Raw genomic sequence first — 22171 nt, 5'->3', positions numbered from 1 at the left:
GATACAGATAGAGAGGTCAGATACAGATAGAGAGGTCAGATACAGATAGAGAGGTCAGATACAGATAGAGAGGTCAGATACAGTTAGAGAGGTCAGATACAGATAGAGAGGTCAGATACAGAGAGAACTAGAGCGAGGTCAGATACAGATAGAGAGGTCAGATACAGAGGGAACTAGAGCGAGGTCAGATACAGATAGAGAGGTCAGATACAGATAGAGAGGTCAGATACAGAGGGAACTAGAGCGAGGTCAGATACAGATAGAGAGGTCAGATACAGAGAGAACTAGAGCGAGGTCAGATACAGATAGAGAGGTCAGATACAGAGGGAACTAGAGCGAGGTCAGATACAGATAGAGAGGTCAGATACAGATAGAGAGGTCAGATACAGATAGAGAGGTCAGATACAGATAGAGAGGTCAGATACAGAGGGAACTAGAGAGAGGTCAGATACAGAGGGAACTAGAGAGAGGTCAGATACAGATAGAGAGGTCAGATACAGAGGGAACTAGATGCAGCCCAGGAAAAGGACCTGTGGGACAACAGCATGAGGGAACAGAGTAGTGAAGAGGACTAACAGACTGTTTTTGAGTTATTTATTAAACAGCGGCTAAAAATATAACTAGCTACACACAGCCTGTGGGCCGGGTAAAATTGTGGGCTAAAAATAACACACGACTCATCTCTCGACAACTATTCATCTTCTTTAGATCTATCAGCGACACAATGAAAACGCTGCAGCCTGTGTTTGTATTCCAGAATGAAAAGTGATGGAAAGGGAGGCTTTTACTTATCTGATTCCTCTTATTTCCTGAAATTGTCCAATAGCTGATGGTGTGTGTGATGTGTGTGATGTGATGGGACTTGGCTTGCGGTGTGTGTGATGTGTGTGATGTGATGGGACTTGTCTTGCAGTGTGTGTGATGTGTGTGTGATGTGATGAGACTTGTCTTGCGGTGTGTGTGATGTGTGTGTGATGTGATCGGACTTGTCTTGCAGTGTGTGTGATGTGTGTGTGATGTGATGGGACTGGTCTTGCAGTGTGTGTGATGTGTGTGTGATGTGATGGGACTGGTCTTGCAGTGTGTGTGATGTGTGTGTGATGTGATCGGACTTGTCTTGCAGTGTGTGTGATGTGATGGGACTTGTCTTGCGGTGTGTGTGATGTGTGTGTGATGTGATGGGACTGGTCTTGTGGTGTGTGTCTAATGTGTGCGATGTGAGTTGACGGAATGCGATGCAGACACAGGCCTTTTTTTTCCCACACCCTGGCCAATCCGGCCATTGTGTACATTGACTGTACAGGAAGGAGCTGGCTGATCTAGGGCACACAGGGGCCACGAAGGGAGCCGGGACGACATGTTACAGACCGACAGGGCAGTGTCCGACACGCCCCTTCATGCCATGGGTCAGGGAGTCAAAGGTCACTCACTGTACAGTGTCACTATAGGGTCTCAGGTAGGGCTGTGGCGGTCATGAAATGTTGTCAGTCGGTTACTGTCATGCAAAATACTTCTGGTCTCATGGTAATTGACCATTAATTAACATAAACATGTTTAGCATCTCCAGGCACAAGCTGCTGATACGGGCCTTTGGAACATCTACATTTTAAAAAGTCTAATAAATACATTTAATATATACCATCACAATAAATCCCTTATTTATTGTAGTCAGGTCTAAAGAAACATTATGATATGAAGAAAAAGTATTTCAGAAAAACATAATATGAGTTGGCTTACTGTATGTTATCTGGCGATGCTCCTGCCATAGGCTGTAGGCTTGTTCATTTAGTAGACTAGATACTGTATGTTATCTGACTATGCTTCTGCCATAGGCTGTAGGCTTGATTATTTAGTGCCGTGCCATTATTTTATATTATATGATTTTATAGTAAGAAGATTAGAATTGAACTTAGCTGAATAAAATAGAAAGGATATTTTTCCCATTCCGCAGTAAGTAAGCATATGAGTCGCTATGTTAAGCATACGTGATCATTTGAAACAGGTCCTATATGCTAGATTTAGACTTATTTGGAAACTTTAGTTGTGAATGATAAAAACCTAAGAATGTTTTAGAAATCAGAACATGTATGGGCTGCAGGGTGCGACTATAGGCTATTGATGGTTTGAGAAAGTAGCAACAAAAGCTTGGGTTCTGTTCCTTGCCTCTTCTTCCACCCTGTTCTCTCATCAAGTGATCATATTTTCACCCATCAGACTTTTTCAATGTAATCTTGTCTTTACTAATATGACAAAAGAGTTTTGATTTAGAGTGGTCCATTATGAAATGGGCAGGAATAGGTGAGAATAGGTGCTGTGCACTTTCCAACCAAGCTACTTGGGTTTTATAGCAGAACATTTGTTTAACATGAGCAACTGAGAAAGAAATAAGACACTTATTTTACTCCACACATCAACCACTGTTTGAGGAGCATGCTCTCATTGCGCAACACGTGATATTACGCCCAAATGTTGTATGCAATGGGTTCTCCAACCCTGGTCCTGCAAAACATTCCTTGTGAAATCCATTCGGGAACATCGATAGTAACATGTTTTCAAAAAGAAACCTATTTCACTAAACTGTTGACAGCCCCTCTGCCTGCTCCAGAAAGGAATAAAGGTGAGTGGAGGTTGAAATGCACAGTGGTGAGATATTCTGTATAGCTAAAGGTAATGTTTTAGCCTATTAATTATGATAATATTTTTTTAAAAGCCCTATTACTACGCTATGCAAAATCAAATACAAATTCACTATCATTGTAGGCTAACTGTATGCCGCCCTGCACATTAAATGAACCAAGAGCATCGCCTAGGGCTATACTGTGCCTTTGGAAAGTATTCAGACCCCTTGAGTTTTTCCACATTTTGTTACGTTACAGCCTTATTCTAAAATCGGTTAAATAAATACAAATCTTCTGCAATCTATACACAAGCAAAACAGTTTTTTGGACATTTTTGCTAATTTATTAAAAATAAAAAACATATACCTTATTTGCATAAGTATTCAGACACTTTGCTATGAGACTCGAAATTGAGCTCAGATGCATCCTGTTTCCTCTGATCATGTTTCTACAACTAGATTGGAGTCCACCTGTACATTTTACATTTACATTTTAGTCATCATTTTAGTCAATCCTCTCCGCTTCTGATTTCTTCATTCAGATTACTGAAATAACATGCATGCGTCACAACCATAATGATGCATAATTATCTATGGCCAAGACTAAGGAATGGTATCCGGGAAGCATATTAGGAACTGTATCCGGATCAGTTGGATGTTTTCAAAGATGATCTGGGCTGGTATTGAAAAACAGTGACAGAGTAAAAGTGCTGATCTAGGATCAGGTCCTCCCTGTCCCTATAGCCTAATTTAATGAATTATGTTCTAAAAGACTGATCCTAGATAAGCACTCTGCTCTGATACTTTGAGCTCTGGAAAACATGGGACTCACGGGACAGCTGAACCTAGACCAGCACTTAAACGCTGTTCATTACCAGCAACTGGGATTGTGAGAACCAATCATTTATTACATTATGTAAACCATATTACTATAGAGCCTAACTATCATACTGAATTATTGAACAACTGCGCACTACATTATTGAACAACACCAGGCAGTGGTAGTGTTTTTAGGCAAGAATTCTACTCTTGGAGGAAGTAAAGGGATTGTTCATCCAAAAATGTGAAATCTTTGATGTTTTCATACCTCAAGAAAAGGTCCAGGAAAGTATGTTTGTTGCACCATCAGTTGTGTAGGTCCTGCAACATGCATGTCTCATTACAAAATGAATGAGAAAGTTTGACACCATCTAATTAGATGAAATTAGATGAAACTAGGCCAACCTTTATCATTTCTTTAGTTTCCATGTCTCCTAATACAAATAGCAGGGTCATATAGGCCTACACAACAGATGGCAATAACAGGTTAAGCTTTCAGCTACACCTAGGACCACTTTTGTAAACATCTGACAAACTTTGACTAACGGATGAACTTTCCCTTTAAAACTCATGCAATCCCTTTAAAATGGTCAACTAATAGGCTTTAGTCTAGGTGCTGGATTTATGCTGAAACTGAAAAGTAGCATATCAAACACCTGAAGACATTCAATGAAAACGGCAGATGCCCTCTCACAATTCCAACCGATTTAACACGGTCAATAAATCAGGAGTGCATGGTGGTTTGAATCTTGTATGGAAGTGTATACATTTCCAAACATTGTGGCTGTTCGCTGTATCTTCTAGCCATTGGCACTGTTGCAGGCTCCTATTGCAAAGAGGAGAGTGGTGTAGTTGTGGGCAGGCTCAAAACTGACCATGGCAGTGTTCCAACCCTCACAAAATACCTAATTTCCTTGTTTCTTTATTGTTACTGAGCATATAGAAATGGACAGGTAAAGGGAAACTAGCCATTGGTTTCACCTATCCAGTCATTTCAGGCTTGTGGTCAAGCAATAAAAGAGACAAGGAGGCAAGGAAGGGGCACTCTGAATGACCGTATCCTGGGATTTCTTTATTCTGTATCTGCTAAAAATATTTGTATCACTTATACAGCGCACAGGCTTTTAGCATGGTCCTTTTTACACCCCTGCTGGCTTACCCCTAGAAGCCTTGAAACACATCACTTATTAGCAGTTCAGCACATCAGCATTTCTCCTACTGTTACACAAAATCAAGATAAACCTTTACCATCATAGTAGACATCGAACGCTTATGACCAAACTGGCTAAAACTCTGTTGTTAGCTGATGGTAGCTATAGCTACCCACATGCTAACCTGAGTGCTAACGTTACTAGCAGCAGTAATAGTAAATCCAGGTAAAACGGCTAACACAAACATTGGCTACCATGATATCCTACAAGTTATATTGGCCAATGAAGATCAGGCAGTTCAACTAAAATAAAGACATACCTTGAAATAAACAATTACATTAATCATTTGTATTTTACCATTCATTTCTGCAAAACGTGCAATGTTGATGGAGTTGTTGTAGCTTGCTAGCTTATTGCACGCTAGATCCGAGTGGGCCAGTTCATTTTGCATGGACCGGTGCACTTAGATAGCTGGCTATCTTTGATTTTTATCATCTACTAGCAACATAACATGACAAAACCTTTTGGGTACTTTAGTACCTACTTATCCGATTCACTCCATCACCGAAGCCACCAGCAGGCTGTTTCTTTCTTCATGTCAAAGCCACAATGTATTGTTGGTACTGTATATGAGTTTTTGATAAATCTAATTCAAAAAGCGAAAATAGAAGTATAATTATTTTAAAAATCTGAAACTTTTGACATTTTTTAGATGGAATATAATTTGTGACATATATATTGTGCAGCCTTTCCTTTAACTAAAGAAGAAGGGGAAGAGGAAAAGGATGCAGAGAGGATTTTCTAAAAGTGATCATTTGCCCTAACTTAATGAGAAGGGGAAGTAGGGGAGAAGGATGCAAACAGGATTTTCTAAAAGTGATCATTTGCCCTAACTTAATGAGAAGGGGAAGTAGGGGAGAAGGATGCAAACAGGATTTTCTAAAAGTGATCATTTGCCCTAACTTAATGAGAAGGGGAAGTAGGGGAGAAGGATGCAAACAGGATATTCTAAAAGTGATCATTTGCCTTAACTGCTCACAGACAAGCAGGAAAGAGAAGGAATAAAAAACACGGCATCATGTCTCAAGAATGTCAGCAATGAGTTTACGGACCACATCCCGACACACAAGAGTCGGAGCCGGAATCACATCCAGACCTATAACAAAGCTGGAAAAATGAGAGGGGACGGAATGCTGGTGGAGTGAGAGAGAACGGGGCCTTCTCCGAAATGACGGAGCCCAATGAGCGGCTGGCTCCCTATCACATCACATGACGCAATACCAGAAATGGCTCAGAAATGGCTCCCGACTGCCAAGATATTCCCAAACGGAAAGAGAGAGAGCGAGAGACAGAGCAAGAAAAAACACAAGGCGATGTGTTTTACTGCATAATCTGGCTGGGTCACTACAAGTACAGAACAGACATAAAACAAATCAGACCTGGAATGACCCTCTCCATGGAAAGAGAGAGGGGGAGAGAGAGGGAGAAAGAAATGAGAAACTTTACAAGGCGAAGAGAAGTGGGGGGAGGAGAGGGAGAAAGAAAGAGTCAGAAACAGAAGCAAACAGAGAGAAAATAAGAAAGGAATACATAAAAACAGGAATAGAAGTGTCAGAAAGAGGGATAGGGGATGCAGTAAAGAAACCCTAAAAAGACAGTGATCGACTGATGGGGGAAAAGAGAGAGAAAGAACAATAGAAAGAGAGAACCTGGAACAACAGAATAGGCCTGGATAGACACCAGTGATTCAGAAAATGTGAATGTCCTCAAATGTCCGCAATTCATCTTGCAGCAGTCATAAAACATATAACATTGAAAAATGTCAAATAAATAGCAAAGGATATTTATAAAAAAATAGGCAGGGTAAGCACAATTTCATAGTACAAGTGCTAATTGCAATTAGTCCAACATTTGTTAAGTTGCAGAATTGCATTCGGAATAAAAGAGTACTTGGTGAGTGAGTAACTGTCAGAGCACACCTGTCCAGTCCTGTCCAATGATTTCACTCTCAATTCCCCTCTCCCTCTCTCTTTCCCTCCTTCATTTCCCTCTGTCATACAAACTCCCGTGTCATATTTTGCCGTTTTAAATACTAATTTCCTGCAATTCTACCATTGTTCCATCAAGTGAGGAGAAAATTGAGCAGTTTTACAGCTAAAATCCTGCAATTCTACACATTATTCCAACGAGCGAGGAAAAAATTTGCTGCTACCGCCATTGTTCAGGCCTATGGTTCACGCTCATGCTCCTCGCTCACCCAATTAATTACTACTAGCTAGTGATAGTGATACACAAGCTAGGCCTACTTGAAACATCACCATCTACTGGCAGCATTTACCTGCCAGATTTAGAAGATCAAAAACCCCATAATATTTTATTTTTTTTAAACCCTATTAGATTTCTGCACAACTAAACAGAATTTATTATGTTTTTTATTTTATTTCGTTTTCGAAGATAATAGTTTTCAATAGTTTTTCTTAATTATTTTACTAAACTGTTTTTCCAATTTTAGTTTTTATTTGTTTCAGTTTACATTTACTATAATAACCTTGGTCTCCACACACACACCCCTCTCCAGGCCCCACCGCGAAGCGAGAGAGGCAGGGGCCCCACTGCGAAGCGAGAGGCAGGGGCGGCCTGCCCTTTTGCTGGGTCCCTCGCTGGACTCTGGAAAGGGGAAAGACGAAGAGGCAAGGAGAGGCCCGCTTGGACTCACACACACACACACAACCCCCCACACACAGCCCTGTCTCTCCAGAGCTCGACAGCGATTAAGTGCTATCGCTCTCTCTCACACACACACACACACACACACACACACACACACACACACACACACACACACACACACACACACACACACACACACACACACACACACACACACACACACACACACACACACACACACACTCTGAACTAGCAAGGACAGGACCGACCAGACAACAGACATGTGGGTGACGTGGGTGTGTAAGCACTTAGCTCTGGTCCCGGTTACATAACCAAAACCCAAAAAGTACAAACCTGGGCAACGTGTACTATGCCTCAATCACCCGCAGGTAATGATGTCGTAACACCTTGTTTGTATCATCATTATGGCCGGATACTAAAGCATTCTATTTCCACTAACTCATACCTACTCACTCATACTATTTACAATGTAACTAACTCATACTAACTCACTCATACTAACAACTCATACTAACTCACTCATTCTAACTCACTCATTCTAACTCATACAGGGACCAAACCAAGCCAGGTGGGTTTCTCCTTTTCTCAACCCACTGGTGGGCCCTGCATGCAACACGTTTCCAAGAAGTCGCATTATTCTACATGACTAACCCGGCTATACTTACACACAGTATGCTTTACCTGTGACGTGTCGAGTGTTCGAACCATCAATCACTGGACATTTCAACGTGTGCCCAACACTAATAGGTGGAATTTAACGCGTCATTACTCCCAACAACAACTTAACACGTGCACTATATACAGCATACGGTAAACACCCACACAAAAGCCCAGCTTTCTGTGTCAAATAAAGGGTAGCTCTATAGGAGGCCTAAACTGTTACATATGGGAGAGGAGGAAGCAACCAATTACAGTGGTCATGGAGGGGGTGGGTTGGATCACTGTACTGCTGTCGCAGGGTGGACAGAAGGCTAATAGACTGTACCAACACGACTGCTCAACCCTCGTACACAAGCTGCCATTGTTGTGGCTGTGACTGGCTGGAACGTGAGCCTGCATTACAATGCCCTCGGCTACTGTTCTAGGTTCAGCTCTGGTTGTCCAGCTTTTTGGCCTACGACCCCATTTTGACATCTGAAAATTCTTGCGACCCCAACCGTGTGAAAAAAATGTTTTTACTTTTATATTTGGGGCTAGGGCAGTCAATTGAAAAACATTCTAACAGTATTTCCGATTGTCTTCTCAACTCACCATCACATACTTTTAATGTGGGGCTACGACAGTCAATTACAAATGAATCTGACATAATGTATCTTATCTCACTACCACTAATGAGATGGGTGTGCTTGATGCATGTCACGTCGGAGCTTCTAAAAGTCAAGGGGCGTGCATGGTCAACCGTGCGCACCTCATCTCTGCAGTCACATCCAACCTGGTTCGATATTTGGTTTTAATGCAGACGAGAGCACTGATGGTGCTTTCAAAACAACTGGATACTCTGAAAAATACGAGATCAAATCATGACATCAGTGGTCTTCAGGTCAGAAAGTCGGGGCTCCAGAAAGAGAATTCAGAGTTGGATGACCGTTCAAAAAATAATTTTTCCCAGTCTTAGTCTGTTTTTTTCAGAGTTCCCAGTTGTCTTGAACGTGGCATTAATGCTCAGAGGGAGACGCCAGCGTATATTCCCTTTGAGTCAGGAACCAAAACTCCGTAGTGACATGCAAATGCGTTCGGTCACATGACCGCTCGACCAGCTGTTTGATTTCACTTGCCGGCATGTTCAACTGAGCCAGGATCACAGTCAAATGGATTGGGAAGTAGGTCCCAAAGTAGGGTTGGGCGGTAAATCCTCATACCATCCTTCTCTCACACCGGGATTTACGGTATTACCGGCTTAGTACACAAGGGGCGCCAAAACCCCCCGCAAAAAATCCCATTGGCAGTCTACTACAAGAATGCTAACAAAATGTGCACAAGTAATGGGGAATTTCCATGGAGGCTGCTAGCTAAATATGTTAACGAGCGTAAACGAAAATAAACAAATTGCAAAGACAGGATATCCAGCTATACATTATAGGTAGGTTATACATATATAGGTAGGAGCTACCTAATGTCATTTTTGGTGAGTGTGAATGAGATACATTGTGAAAATTAACAACATTTTGAGGCAAGTATGTCTGAAGGAAGAACAGTACTGGGTACACACTGTTTCTGTTTGGAGTCTGGGAGTCGCTAGGACAAAGGGTCTGCCTGCTCTGCTCGGAGAAGATGGGGAGGAGCATATGGGCCCAGAACTTAGAGGAGAAAAAAACACAAGGAAATCAAGCTGCAGTGGCAGCTGTACAGATAACTCATCCAAAGGTCTTTGACCACTCAAACACGGCAGAAAGCTAAAACAATATGATGCGCCGTGACCTTATTCATTCAGCCACTTACTTACAGTACCAGTCAAAAGTTTGGACACACCTGCTCATTCAAGGGTTTTTATTTATTTTGACTATTTTCTACATTGTAGAATATTAGTGAAGACATCAAAAATATGAAATAACACATATGGAATCATGTAGTAACCAAAAAAAGTGTTAAACATATCAAAATATATTTTCTATTTGAGATTCTTCAAAGTAGCCACCCTTTGCCTTAATGACAGTTTTGCACACTCTTGGCATTCTCTCAACCAGCTTCATGCGGTAGTCACCTGGAATGCATTTCAATTAACAGGTGTACCTTGTTAAAAGTTAATTTGTGGAATTTATTTCCCTCTTAATGTGTTTGAGCCAATCAGTTGTGTTGTGACATGGTAGAAGGTGACAGAAGATAGCCCTATTTGGTAAAAGTCCAAGAACAGCTCAAAAATGCAAAGAGAAACGACAGTCCATCATTACTTTGTCAGTTTCCTCAAGTGCAGTCGCAAAAACCATCAAGCGCTATGATGAAACTGGCTCTCATGAGGACCGCCACAGGAAAGGAAGACCCAGAGTTGCCTCTGCTGCAGAGGATACGTTCATTAGTTACCAGCCTCAGAAATTGCAGCTCAAATAAATGCTTCATAGAGCTCAAGTAACAGACACATCTCAAAATTAACTGTTCAGAGTTGTTCATACCCCGGTATTCGGTATACACGGTATACCGCCCAAGCCTAGTACAATGTTACCACTGTGTCAGCTCCCCCTAAATGCTTTCTAATAAATGGCCTAAAGAAAAGCCCTGTCTGAAATGAAAACAACCCACTACACCTTTGGTGTTTCAGACCGGAAGGAACTGGATAGGTGTAAGATGAGGTAAGCAATATGGTCGAAGCTCCCATAAGACCATTGCAAAAGACTAAAGGGAACCGCCACCATCACATTGCTGACTTAAGGCGTCAGCATGCTTCAATTCGGCTGGCCCCTAGCTGAGTTCCAAACGAGTGTGCTCGCATACACCTGTCACGTTCGCTGGAATAAATGTCAGACCAAGGCGCAGCGAATGTTGAGTTCCACATTATTTATTAGAAAGTGAAACTAAGCAAAGACAAAAACAAATAAACTAACAACAAACCGTGACTACAGAGATGCTACGTGCACTAACTCAAAACAATATCCCATAAACACAGGTGGGAAAAACAGCTACTTAAATATGATCCCCAATTAGAGACAACGATTACCAGCTGCCTCTAATTGGGAATCATACAAATCACCAACATAGAAAATCAAACCTAGAACCCCACATAGAAATAAATAAACTAGATCACCCCCAGTCACGCCCTGAACCACTTCACCATAGAGAAACAATGGCTCTCTATGGTCAGGGTGTGACAACGCCTTTAAAATACCTTCACTTGACAAATTATAAAAAAGCTGCAATAGTACTGTTTGTCCATTTTGAGACGCCATAGCCACTTCCTCAAAACAGTCATATTTAATATAAGATAACTCAAGAAATCTGTCATTAATTTTGAAGTTTTTGCAGAGAAGATCTTAGTTTGGTGTAGTATTTCTCAATGAAAAAATGTGCATGGAAATTACTTGTTTCTCATTGAATGACAACAAGTCTTTATTGAAAAATCCATCTATTGACCAATCACCAACGAAGGGCCATAGACTTTGGCTAGCGACTTAGGCTTGCCTCAAGAAAAAATGTTGTGTGCCTGAAGAGCCAAAAAAATCCTTACTAAAGTCCATAACGAACAAAAACATCACAAAATGTCTACATTATATATGCAAACTCTTCCGAACTGTTTTGACTGGAAAGCAACCGGATGCCTTTACACCTATCCACTCAGTCAGATCTGAAAAAACTGAAGACGTGGGGGCTAGGGGAAGGGAATAGGCCAAGGAGTTGTTTTGTTCATCCTGCTTTCTTTCGATCATATCATGTTTATCCAAGATCTCCCATTCTCTAGACTGGAGCTGCATGTACCATACATTGATTCTACAGGCCTACAAACATGTCCGCTAGGCGACTTGACTTCTCTACTTCCCTCATCATCACCTCTTTGGCAGGGGAAATGTGACTGAGCGAGGGAGTGAGAGGGAGTGTGTTGGGGAGAAATTTGGCATATTTGACAAATTGTACAGAGCAACCAGGAACTGCACGTTCTACAACAACAGTGGCGGTTCCAAGTGTTGCTGTGTGCCACCGACTTAATTAGGGGCGTGCCGCAGTGTACGGTGCTTCTTGTCAGTGCGTTATCATGCACTTAGAAATGCTCTCGAGTGCATTATGAGGTGATAGTGATGGCAGCCGATGGCACTGGCAGAAGAACCATTACATTATGGCAATTTCCACCTCCAAAATGGGTTACATAGGATAGGATAAAACGTTATTGTCCCCGAGGGAGAAATTGTCTTGGACACACAGTACTGCTGTATAAAACATAAACACTATTAAAAACAAAAATATATATTTAAAGTGAGAAGCAGGCATTGGTCGAAAAAGGAAATTCACGAGCACCACAATAACTATTCCACCCATGCTGTACCAAGGTTTTCCAGCACACAGCGATGACTTACTACAGTAGCTATGTTGGTATTGTACTTCAGACTATGTGTAGGCAGGCGCTTAGGATTCAACCTCTGGGTCTGCCGACATGGCCATACTCGTATCCGCAAGTTGACAGTTGATAATCGGATGACACATAAGTGTTTTAATATGCCTAACTAGATGTTGGCAAAATAACTCACTGCACATTCTCACTGCAAAAAAACCTGCAGATTTGGAGCAGCGTGCAGAGGGGTGGGTCTGTGTGCTTTCAACTTGCAGCAGGCAGCCAAGTTTGCTGTCTCTCAGTCAGAATGTGCATATTCTAATCTGGGAGGAAAAGTTTTTTTTTTAATCAGCATGGCCTTATTTCTATTAAAGCATATTGAATGACTGTCATTCATATTCCATTCACCCAGTTCAATGTAACATCAATAGGTTTAGGCTACTACATGATACTCAATGTTTCCCTATACCCATCATGAGGTTGCTACAACCTAGCCTACGAATGAAGGTTTTTAAGGTAGAAACAAATCGAGAGACAAATTGGATTAATCAAGGTGACAGATAGTGACACATTCAATATTGCCTTGAACACTCTTGCCTGCATCTAGCTGATGTAGGATGTCCAAACAGTTGCAAATGAGAGTTTCTATTGGACAAATTCAGGTAGGTTTATCCCTGTTTCGTTCCATTTTGCAATTGTCATCTCAGTCTCTGGACTTGAACCCCATTGAAAACCTGTGGTTTGAATTGAAGAGGGCCGTCCATAAGCGCAGACAAATGATATCAAGGATCTGGAAAGATTCTGTATGGAGGAATGGTCTAAGATCCCTCCCAAAGTGTTCTCCAATCTCATAAAACATTTTAGAAAAAGGCTCAATGTTGTTATCCTCGCAAGCGGACCGTGGAAACAGGGGATCCAATAATTTTGACCCCTACCTTCTGAGGGTTTTTTTGTATTAATTGTTAAACAACACCTATTTTTCAGCACAATTGTATTAGTATAAAATAATATCATTGTTTTCTCTTTTGGAGCACACAATATAGCTCAGTATTTGTATTATTTATTTTATACAGTATTTGATCATCTCTATCTAGGGATTCAATAATTCTGGACCCCAGTGGACTTGATTTAACCTACATATTGAACCCATTAAGAACATGGTAGACGTTAAATCAGAGAAAAAAGTTGCCAGTGTGAGACACGAGAGGCCCATTTTGAAGGTCTAGTAACAGAAGCCTAAAATGTAACTCACGTTATGTCATATAGTAGTAGTCTGGCAATTTGGGGCAAGGGTGTCTGCAATACACTCAAGCTTTTAAAGAGCTTATCTAGCTCATTTCTTTTAAAGCTTTGACAGATAATAAATATTTCCGGAATGTCGAGCTGAGCTTAATTGCATGAATGGATAGATGTATTGCATGAATGGATAGATGTATTGCATGAATGGATTGATGTATTGCATGAATGTATATGAATGCATGGATTTAAATCAGATCAAAGTACCTTACCTGAGATTTTGGCATGCCCTTGTTTGTAGATGGCGGATAAAGACTTGACAACTCTCTTAACCATTAATATATCTCTAATCCTGAAAAAGTAGAAAATGACTTTGTTTCAGACAGTTTGGTTGCTTGAATAATACAATTTGTATCTCTGTAAAGAAAATGTAAGACAATTATTTGAGCAACATGCGTGGTTGGATTGTAAAGATTATTTTGGTACACTGACATCCTTGTAACACTGCGTTAATTTGGAGCTCGAGCAGCAGAATAGTTTTAGCTTTCACATTCTTTCTCTGCATGCGAGTTTCATACCTGTGTCCAACTTTTCCCGAGACCAAGTTGCCCTTAATCCGTTTTTCGTCGTCAATATCTAGAGAAAAAAAATCCTCTCCATGTTGACCTGTAGTAAATATGTTCGATACTGTGTAATAACTGCGTATTACAAAGACCCGTATGTGATCGACTCGAAATGTCAGAACTATCACGCCCAAACGAAGGCTCTGAACGCTGGCTCGGAGAGCTGATACTGATCGTTACCGTGTAGCTGGCTGGTTAACCCTAATCGCGCAATCGAGTTCAGGCGATGTATCAATTGTATTCAGACCGAACGCGACTGCTATGAACGAAAACGCCTAGTAATAAAGGTTACGGTATTTACCTTTTTTGTCATGCTCTACAAAAGGCGAATTCTATAGAATAACTGAAATCCACTGTCTTGCCAGACCCTACATAAATGGCCATTACTTTTTGTTATGCCCCGCCCCTGGACGTCCACAGTATATAATATGTTCCATAAACCTCTCCAATAGCCAATCAAAGGTACAATCTGCGTTAATCCCGTGTTTTGGTTGGTGGCATTTTACACCAGCCCTGCTATGCTTGGTCGAGCCAAATGTTCGTAACGTGTGCGAGCTAGTCCCCTTCCCCCAAACACAGGGGTGTGTCATGACGTCAGAGGTAACGAAGAGGTAAACAACTTTGACCGCGTGAGCTTTAAAGCGACATTGTTTCACCGCAAGCACTGATCCGCTATTATGCTACTATAACATTGCAACAATATGATAATATATGCACTGAAAAGGAAACGATATGATTATCTGCCACAAATATGTGCTATGCACTATCCTTTGTTACGTGGCCAGAGGTTTTTTGAGGTGGCAGCATCGTAATAAAGTATTGCGTTACAGGCTAGGAATTGAACATAGTAGTGTAGGGATACATGACACCGATCATTTCATTGTCTCTGTGATTGTATTATTATTTTAATCTTACTCAGCATTGTGCGTATGCAGAAGCGTGTGCGCATGAGAGCAAGAGAGGGGTGTGTCTGCAGTGTGCTGCGGATATCGTGTCAGCTGCCTAAAGTAGCAGAAACATGCTTTGATGCCAAGATTGTTATGTAAATGCTTCAAACTATAGTTTACCTTGATATTCTCTCCCTCTCCTTTCGGACAAACCAGGATACCCACGGAAGGAGGGTAAGGACTAAAATCCTGCAATTTATATTTTTAGGTGGTTTCAGTTCGGTTCACCTGCATCGTCATGATTGATTGTAGAGTTTATTGATTTATTGTGTCAGTGACATACACGTTGTGTGTGACAGGATTGTGGGAAGCGGGTTCGGTTGAAGGTCTGGGGTGTGTCGACTGTGTAAACACAGCAAATGCGACATAAAGAAAGGAGAGAGGGGCCCCATCGGCCCATACATACCCTTCGAATCTGAACTCCCTAGTCCCTACAAAGTCAACGGAATTAAAGGCAGGGCACGGAATAGGTGCTACTAGAAGGTATGATTTGTTAAGGAATAGTGGGCTACATATTTAAGAAATGTTGGGAATTGTGACTTTCAATGAAATGTGATTACATTTAAATGTCTGGTCAATGTAACAATACAGTAATACATTGAAGCTTCCATGGCCTAATCAAACTGGTTAATATTTTTATTCTGGGGTCTATTTTGATGACCTATTCACCTAATCAAATAAGATAGTGTCTTCATATTGTGTGTTTATTAATGCAATATACACCATGTACTCCAAAGAGGACCAAATGCAGTGATATCTTCTTTCAAATCTACTTGTGCCATATTGTGTTTCTCCAACACCCATCAGATATATTGCAGCCTCATCACCTTCCCACTTATCTCAGGATCGATCCAACCATCAGCACAAGGTCCGTGCTATCCTAGGGACATTACTAATCCATTGAAGTTGAAATGTAAAATGATTAAGGTAAGGGTTAAGGTTAGGGTTAGGTATGGGTTTTGGTTAAGGTTAGGGTAAGGGTTTAAGGGCAGGCACGTCCCAAGGACCCCAGATAGCATTGATCATCAGCACAATGCTGGGGGCTCTATGTCCCCCCTGCTGCTTCGGCACCACTGACCGAAGGTTCCACTTGCATCTGGAACCTGGGCCATTTTCTGCAACATAACAAATTCAATTCGATTCCACAATCTCAGCCCGACATCTGTGTGGTTTAAAGTGAAGGGGCATCACGTCAATTCAAATCATAAAATGGAATCACTTCATCCATAGATATAATTGACCGTATGCGACGTGCAACGCCAACCTGCTAGGCCTACATGTAGGCAACATGTTTAGACTTATCTATTAATTCATTATTTTTAATCTCATCCTAAACTTTAGAAATACTGGATCTGGCATTGAGTGAGTGTGTTAATACATTTATCTTAGAAGCCTTGGAAAGTGTGTAGTGGAGAGTTGATCCTTGTCCTGAGGCTTGGGTCGCCTTCAAACTGGCACCAGCTCAGGATCAAGCTTTTCTGTTAATGGGGATTTATTTAGCTCCATGACACCTCAGTCAGACATATTTTCTGGCACAGCCATTTTGTGTCCTCAAATACCCAGTAGCCAGGTTGGCCGTTAAGCTGGTTGGTAGGGAGTAACCAAACGTGGCATGGAGTGACGAAATAAGCTCTAGCTGGCCAGAGTTGAGTGGGTGGGGCTAATGCTGGGACACGTGTGAAAGGAAATATAAATCGAGTCTGTTTCTGGAAATCACTTCCAGATCACTTCAAACTTCTACGAGAGTTAGATACATTTTTCACAGAAAGTGGGAAAAAAAACTGGTTTTAAAGAATGGCAAGCATATGTGCCCCTGTGAACCATTTGATATCATGCTGTTTTGTTTTCTTCTTCTGCCCCAAATCTGTGGAACAATCTGCAAAATTCACTGCAATTAGATGTGCTGGTGCCACTTAGGCAGTTTAAATTATTGATTGTGTATGTAGTTGAATGTGATTGCTTTTATTAAAAACATTGTTTTGTGGTGCTCAATTTTATTGTTTTATACACATGTGTATGTTTTAATATTATGTTTTTATTGTCATGTGGTCAGTGCTCTCTTGAAAAAAAGATTTTCATCTCAATGTGACTCCCTGTTTAAATAAAGGTTAAATAAAAATATTTTAAATCCCATCTAGGGTACCATCAATTTATTTTCAAAGTCATTTTCATGTAGGGTCTGGCTCTGGGAATTACTACAAAAGCATTATGGTGTTATGCATCTTATGTTTATGTGTGTCAGCGTTTTAATTGTATCTGTCCCTATTCAAATAAATGAGTATGAAAATATATAGCTCTGTATGTTGAGTCTTAACTCTAGGTTTATCAATCATACAAAATTGGGATGCTACAGTACAATCTCTGTCTTGCATTGGACATCATCAAAACCTCAGGAGAGGGGAATGATATTACATTAATGAACTGTATGAATTAAAGATCTGTATACCCCTATAAGCACCAATATGTAGACATGCATTGGTCTGCGAAAACATGGCCACATGACACATTTACTTAGGTATCTATATATGGATATATCTGTCTTTTCAGGGAAAACATCCTTAAAGAGATTCTCCTGTACTCTTGTATACATTTTAGCCAGTAGTTCAGAAAATAGCGGCTCACAAGCCAAAAGTGGTACTACGTCACATATGTGCAGATATGTGCACCACATCATTGCTCTCTCTCGTTCTGCTGTGTGTGCATCTTGCTAGCTATCACTCAGATAGCTCATTGGATATAACTCGAATTGTTAGGGGGCTGGCCCAAGTGGGGGAAAATGCAAGGAAAATGGCACAGCACCACTTCTAGAAAAACAGTCGCTTTCAAACTAGGGATTTTGTGGCTAATTGGGGTAAAACAGTAATTCTGCATGTATGAACTACACATTGATTAGGGATGGAAATTTTAAATAACTTCACTATTCAAATAGTATCAAACATTTTTGTTGGATATCTGGATATATATTTTTTTAAACGTACGTTTTAACCTGAGGACTGCTGCACACGGGAGAGAGACTGGTGCTCTATTGCTGCAGCTGTGGAGGGGCCGGTGTGTCACGATCGCTATCTTCAAAGTCCCGATCATAAATAAACCAAGGCGCAGCGTGCATGGAATTCCACATCTTTTTAATGAAAATGAAACTCACCAAAACAACAAACAGGAGAAAAACGAAAACGTGACGTTCTGGGGCTGCTCACAGGCAGCTACACAAAAACAAGATCCCACAACTAAAGGTGGAAAAAAGGGCTGCCTAAGTATGATTCCTAATCAGAGACAACGATAGACAGCTGCCTCTGATTAGGAACCATACTCGGCTCAGCACAAAGAAATAGACTAACTAGATTGCCCACCCCACATCACACACTGACCTAACCAAACCCCCCAAAAGGTGCGGACTCCCGGCCGCAAACCTGAACCTATAGGGGAGGGTCCAGGTGGGCATCTACTCTTGGCGGCGGCTCTGGTTTGGGGCGTAGCCCCCACACTGCCCACTGATCCCCCCACTTCTGTGTTGCCGGAGGAACCAGACCGTGGATCATCGCCGGAGGCTCTGAACTGCCGACCGCCGCTGAAGACTCTGGACTGCAGGCCGCCGCTGGAGGCTCTGCACTGCAGACCGTCGCTGGAGGCTCCGGACTTGGGAACGTCTCAGGAGGCTCCGGACCGTAGGCCGTCTCAGGAGGCTCCGGACCGTAGGCCGTCTCAGGAGGCTCCGGACCGTAGGCCGTCTCAGGAGGCTCCGGACCGTAGGCCGTCTCAGGAGGCTCCGGACCGTAGGCCGTCTCAGGAGGCTCCGGACCGTAGGCCGTCTCAGGAGGCTCCGGACCGTAGGCCGTCTCAGGAGGTTCCGGACCGTAGGCCGTCTCAGGAGGTTCCGGACTGGGGACCGTCGCTGCAGGCTCCATGCCATGGATTATCACTGCAGGCTCCGCGCCATGGATCATCACTGGAGGCTCCGGGCCATGGATTATCACTGGAGGCTTCGTGCCATGGATCATCTCTACAGGCTTCGTGCTATGGATCATCACTGGAGGCGTCAGACCATGGATCATCACTGGTGGCTTCTTACGTGGAGCTGGAAACGTCTCACCGGACTGGGGAGACACACTGGAGACCGGGTGCGCAGAGCTGGCACAGGGTATACTGGGCCGTGGAGGCGCACTGGAGGTCTGGAGCTTAGGGCTGGCACAACCCGTCCTGGCTGGATGCTTACTTTAGCCCGGCAAGGGCGGAGCACTGGCACAGGACGAACTGGGCTGTGCAGGTGCACTGGCGACACAGTGCGTAGAACTGGCACAGGATATACTGGGCCGTGGAGGCACACTGGAGGTCTGGGGCGTATGGCTGGCACAACCCGTCCTGGCTGGATCCCGCCCTTAGCCCGGCAAGCGCAGGGAGTTGGAACAGGCCGCACTGGTTTGTGCTGGTGAACGGGGGGTACCGTTCGTAGAGCTGGCGCAGGATAACCTGGGCCGAAGAGACGCACTGGAGACCAGGAACGCTGAGCCGGCACAATTCTTCCTGGCTGAATGCCAACTCTAGCATGGCAACTGTGGGAAGCTTGCACTGAGCGCACCGGGCTGTAGCTGTGCACTGGCGACACAGTGCACATCCCCGCATAACATGGTGCTTGCTCAGTCACTCGCTCCCCACGGTAAGCACGGGGAGTTGGCTCAGGTCTCCACCCTGACTCTGCCAATCTCTCCGTGTGCCCCCCCCCACCAATTTTTTGGGGGGGCTGCCTCTTGTGCTTCCGTTGATGTTGGTTCTCCCCGGTCCAGCTTGTCTTCCCAGTAAGCGCACGCTGCTTGGCTTTCTTGTGGTGGGATCTTCTGTCACGCTCGCTATCTTCGAACTCCCAATTATAAATAAACCAAGGCGCAGCGCGCATGGAATTCCACATCTTTCTAATGAAAATGAAACTCACCAAAACAACAAACAGGAGGCAAACGTGACGTTCTGGGGCTGCTCAAAGGCAGCTACACAAAAACAAGATCCCACAACTAAAGGTGGGAAAAAGGGCTGCCTAAGTATGATTCCTAATCAGAGACAACGATAGACAGCTGCCTCTGATTAGGAACCATACTCGGCTCAACACAAAGAAATAGACAAACTAGATTGCCCACCCCACATCACACACTGACCTAACTAAACTAGAAGAAAATAAACGTCTCTCTAAGGTCAGGGCGTGACACGGTGTGTGATCAGATAGGAGCGATCGGAGGTAGAGAGAGAGAAACTTGGCTAGAGCCAAGACTAGCTAACTTGTAACAGCCACAATGTTATTTATAATCCCATATAACAGTGCCTGTCTTGACTGGAGTAGCCTCGAGAAGCTAGCTAGGCTAATTGAGGCAACATGCTGCGCTTTGTCCCCAACCCCATTTAGATAAAACATCAGCCTACCTGTTGGTTGCTTGTTGTAGCCTACTCCTTCTCATTTCGCTAACTTTTAATTCTGTAACTTTGTTCCATTTTGCATTGCATTAGTGAACTCTCACTCCACTTGCTAGACATTGAGCCTGTTTGCCGCTTTGATTGGCCAACATAAACAACAAGCTACACACATGAAGGCTACCGGTCAGCTACCAGCTTTTTATGGGACGCAAGTCATAAAAACTACATAGAAAAGTTTGTTGTTTTATTAAATGAATCATTTGTAATGTCATGGTAAATCCTTGTATGTAAAAATGTCAACGGATGCTTAAGAACTAATCCACTGGGCACAGACGTCAGTTCAACATCTAATTTCGATTTACATTTTGTTGAGTTGTCAACCAACTTGAATTCAATGTGAAATCATTGTATTAAGGTTAAAAGTTGAATAAAAAAAAGACAAAAAGCCCTTTAATACGTTGATTACTTTTTGCCTACGTTGACTCAACGTTAGTTTTTGCCCAGTGGGAACCTGCTCCGGGGCACGCTAACTCATTGCTAACTCCATTTATCCTGAATGAAGAGTCTGAGCCATGAGTTGAGGACCAATTCAAACAGATTCCCTCCCTCTAGCAAAGATTGCATTATCATCCCCTTCATTTGAGGAAGATGACCGATTAAATATTTTATTAATCAAATGTTTTTTTTGTGTAATAAAAACAGTCATTTTAAAATACCTATCACATACATTTAGTAATAACATGATGCATTTGAAAGCTCATGCACAGTAAAAATTTGTAAGACATTATCATAGGAGTGTGGAAAAAGTGCTGTGTATATTGATAAGCCCACCAAAGCACATCAAAGACGGCCTTAACGATAGGGCGTAATGTACGGCACTTCAACAAGCCTAATTCACGTCATAGTCTGCTGAATTTGCAAGATAACTTTTATTTCATGTTGATTTTGGCAAAAATGAAAATGTGACACTGACTTGCCAATGGATTGATGTTTCAACATTGCCTCAATGAAGAGTTCGGCCTTCGACTAGCCACATGCGACATGCACGCGCAGTTGCAAACCTGCTAGATTTAGCAGCAGATGGACAAGCAATATCGATTCAGTCTTTTACGATGATACGTCATACTGTGCGATGTTACCAAATTAAAATCTTGATGTCAACCTGGACAGATTGTACGATTTGCTTCAGTTCTATCGTCACATTCTGCGATTGAGTTGAGAAGCTACGTCAACTACAGGCAGTGTATGTGGTCTCTCCTATCATTGCTATGCAGACGACACACAATTAATCTTCTCCTTTCCCCCTTCTGATAACCAGGCGGTGAATCGCATCTCTGCATGTCTGTCAGACATATCAGTGTGGATGACGGATCACCAGCTCAAGCTGAACCTCGGCAAGACGGAGCTGCTCTTCCTCCCGGGGAAGGACTGCCCGTTCCATGATCTCGCCATCACGGTTGACAACTCCATTGTGTCCTCCTCCCAGAGTGCTAAGAACCTTGTCGTGACCCTGGACAACACCCTGTCGTTCTCCACTAACATCAAGGCGGTGACCCGATCCTGTAGGTTCATGCTCTACAACATTCGCAGAGTACGACCCTGCCTCACACAGGAAGCGGCGCAGGTCCTAATCCAGGCACTTGTCATCTCCCGTCTGGATTACTGCAACTCGCTGTTGGCTGGGCTCCCTGCCTGTGCCATTAAACCCCTACAACTCA

General features: G+C 42.7%; 1 protein-coding gene across 2 annotated transcripts in view; it reads right to left on the bottom strand.

Annotated features, from left to right (window-relative positions):
• LOC100136371 (vitamin D3 receptor B) overlaps positions 1-14647 on the bottom strand; it is a 94559-nt gene extending 79912 nt beyond the window's left edge. For both annotated transcript variants that reach the window (XM_014167996.2, XM_045705805.1), the window contains exons 1-2: positions 14065-14647; positions 13759-13838 (exon numbers count right to left, since the gene is read on the bottom strand). In XM_014167996.2, coding sequence (XP_014023471.1) covers positions 13759-13822 — 64 coding nt within the window. In that variant the 5' untranslated portion in view covers positions 13823-13838; positions 14065-14647. The remainder of the gene's footprint in view (positions 1-13758; positions 13839-14064) is intronic.
• Between the last annotated feature and the right edge of the window lie 7524 nt (positions 14648-22171).

Source organism: Salmo salar, chromosome ssa22, assembly GCF_905237065.1.
Source record: "Salmo salar chromosome ssa22, Ssal_v3.1, whole genome shotgun sequence".
In the NCBI taxonomy this organism is placed as follows: Eukaryota; Metazoa; Chordata; class Actinopteri; order Salmoniformes; family Salmonidae; genus Salmo; species Salmo salar.
This window is presented reverse-complemented; position numbering and strand designations above follow the sequence as displayed.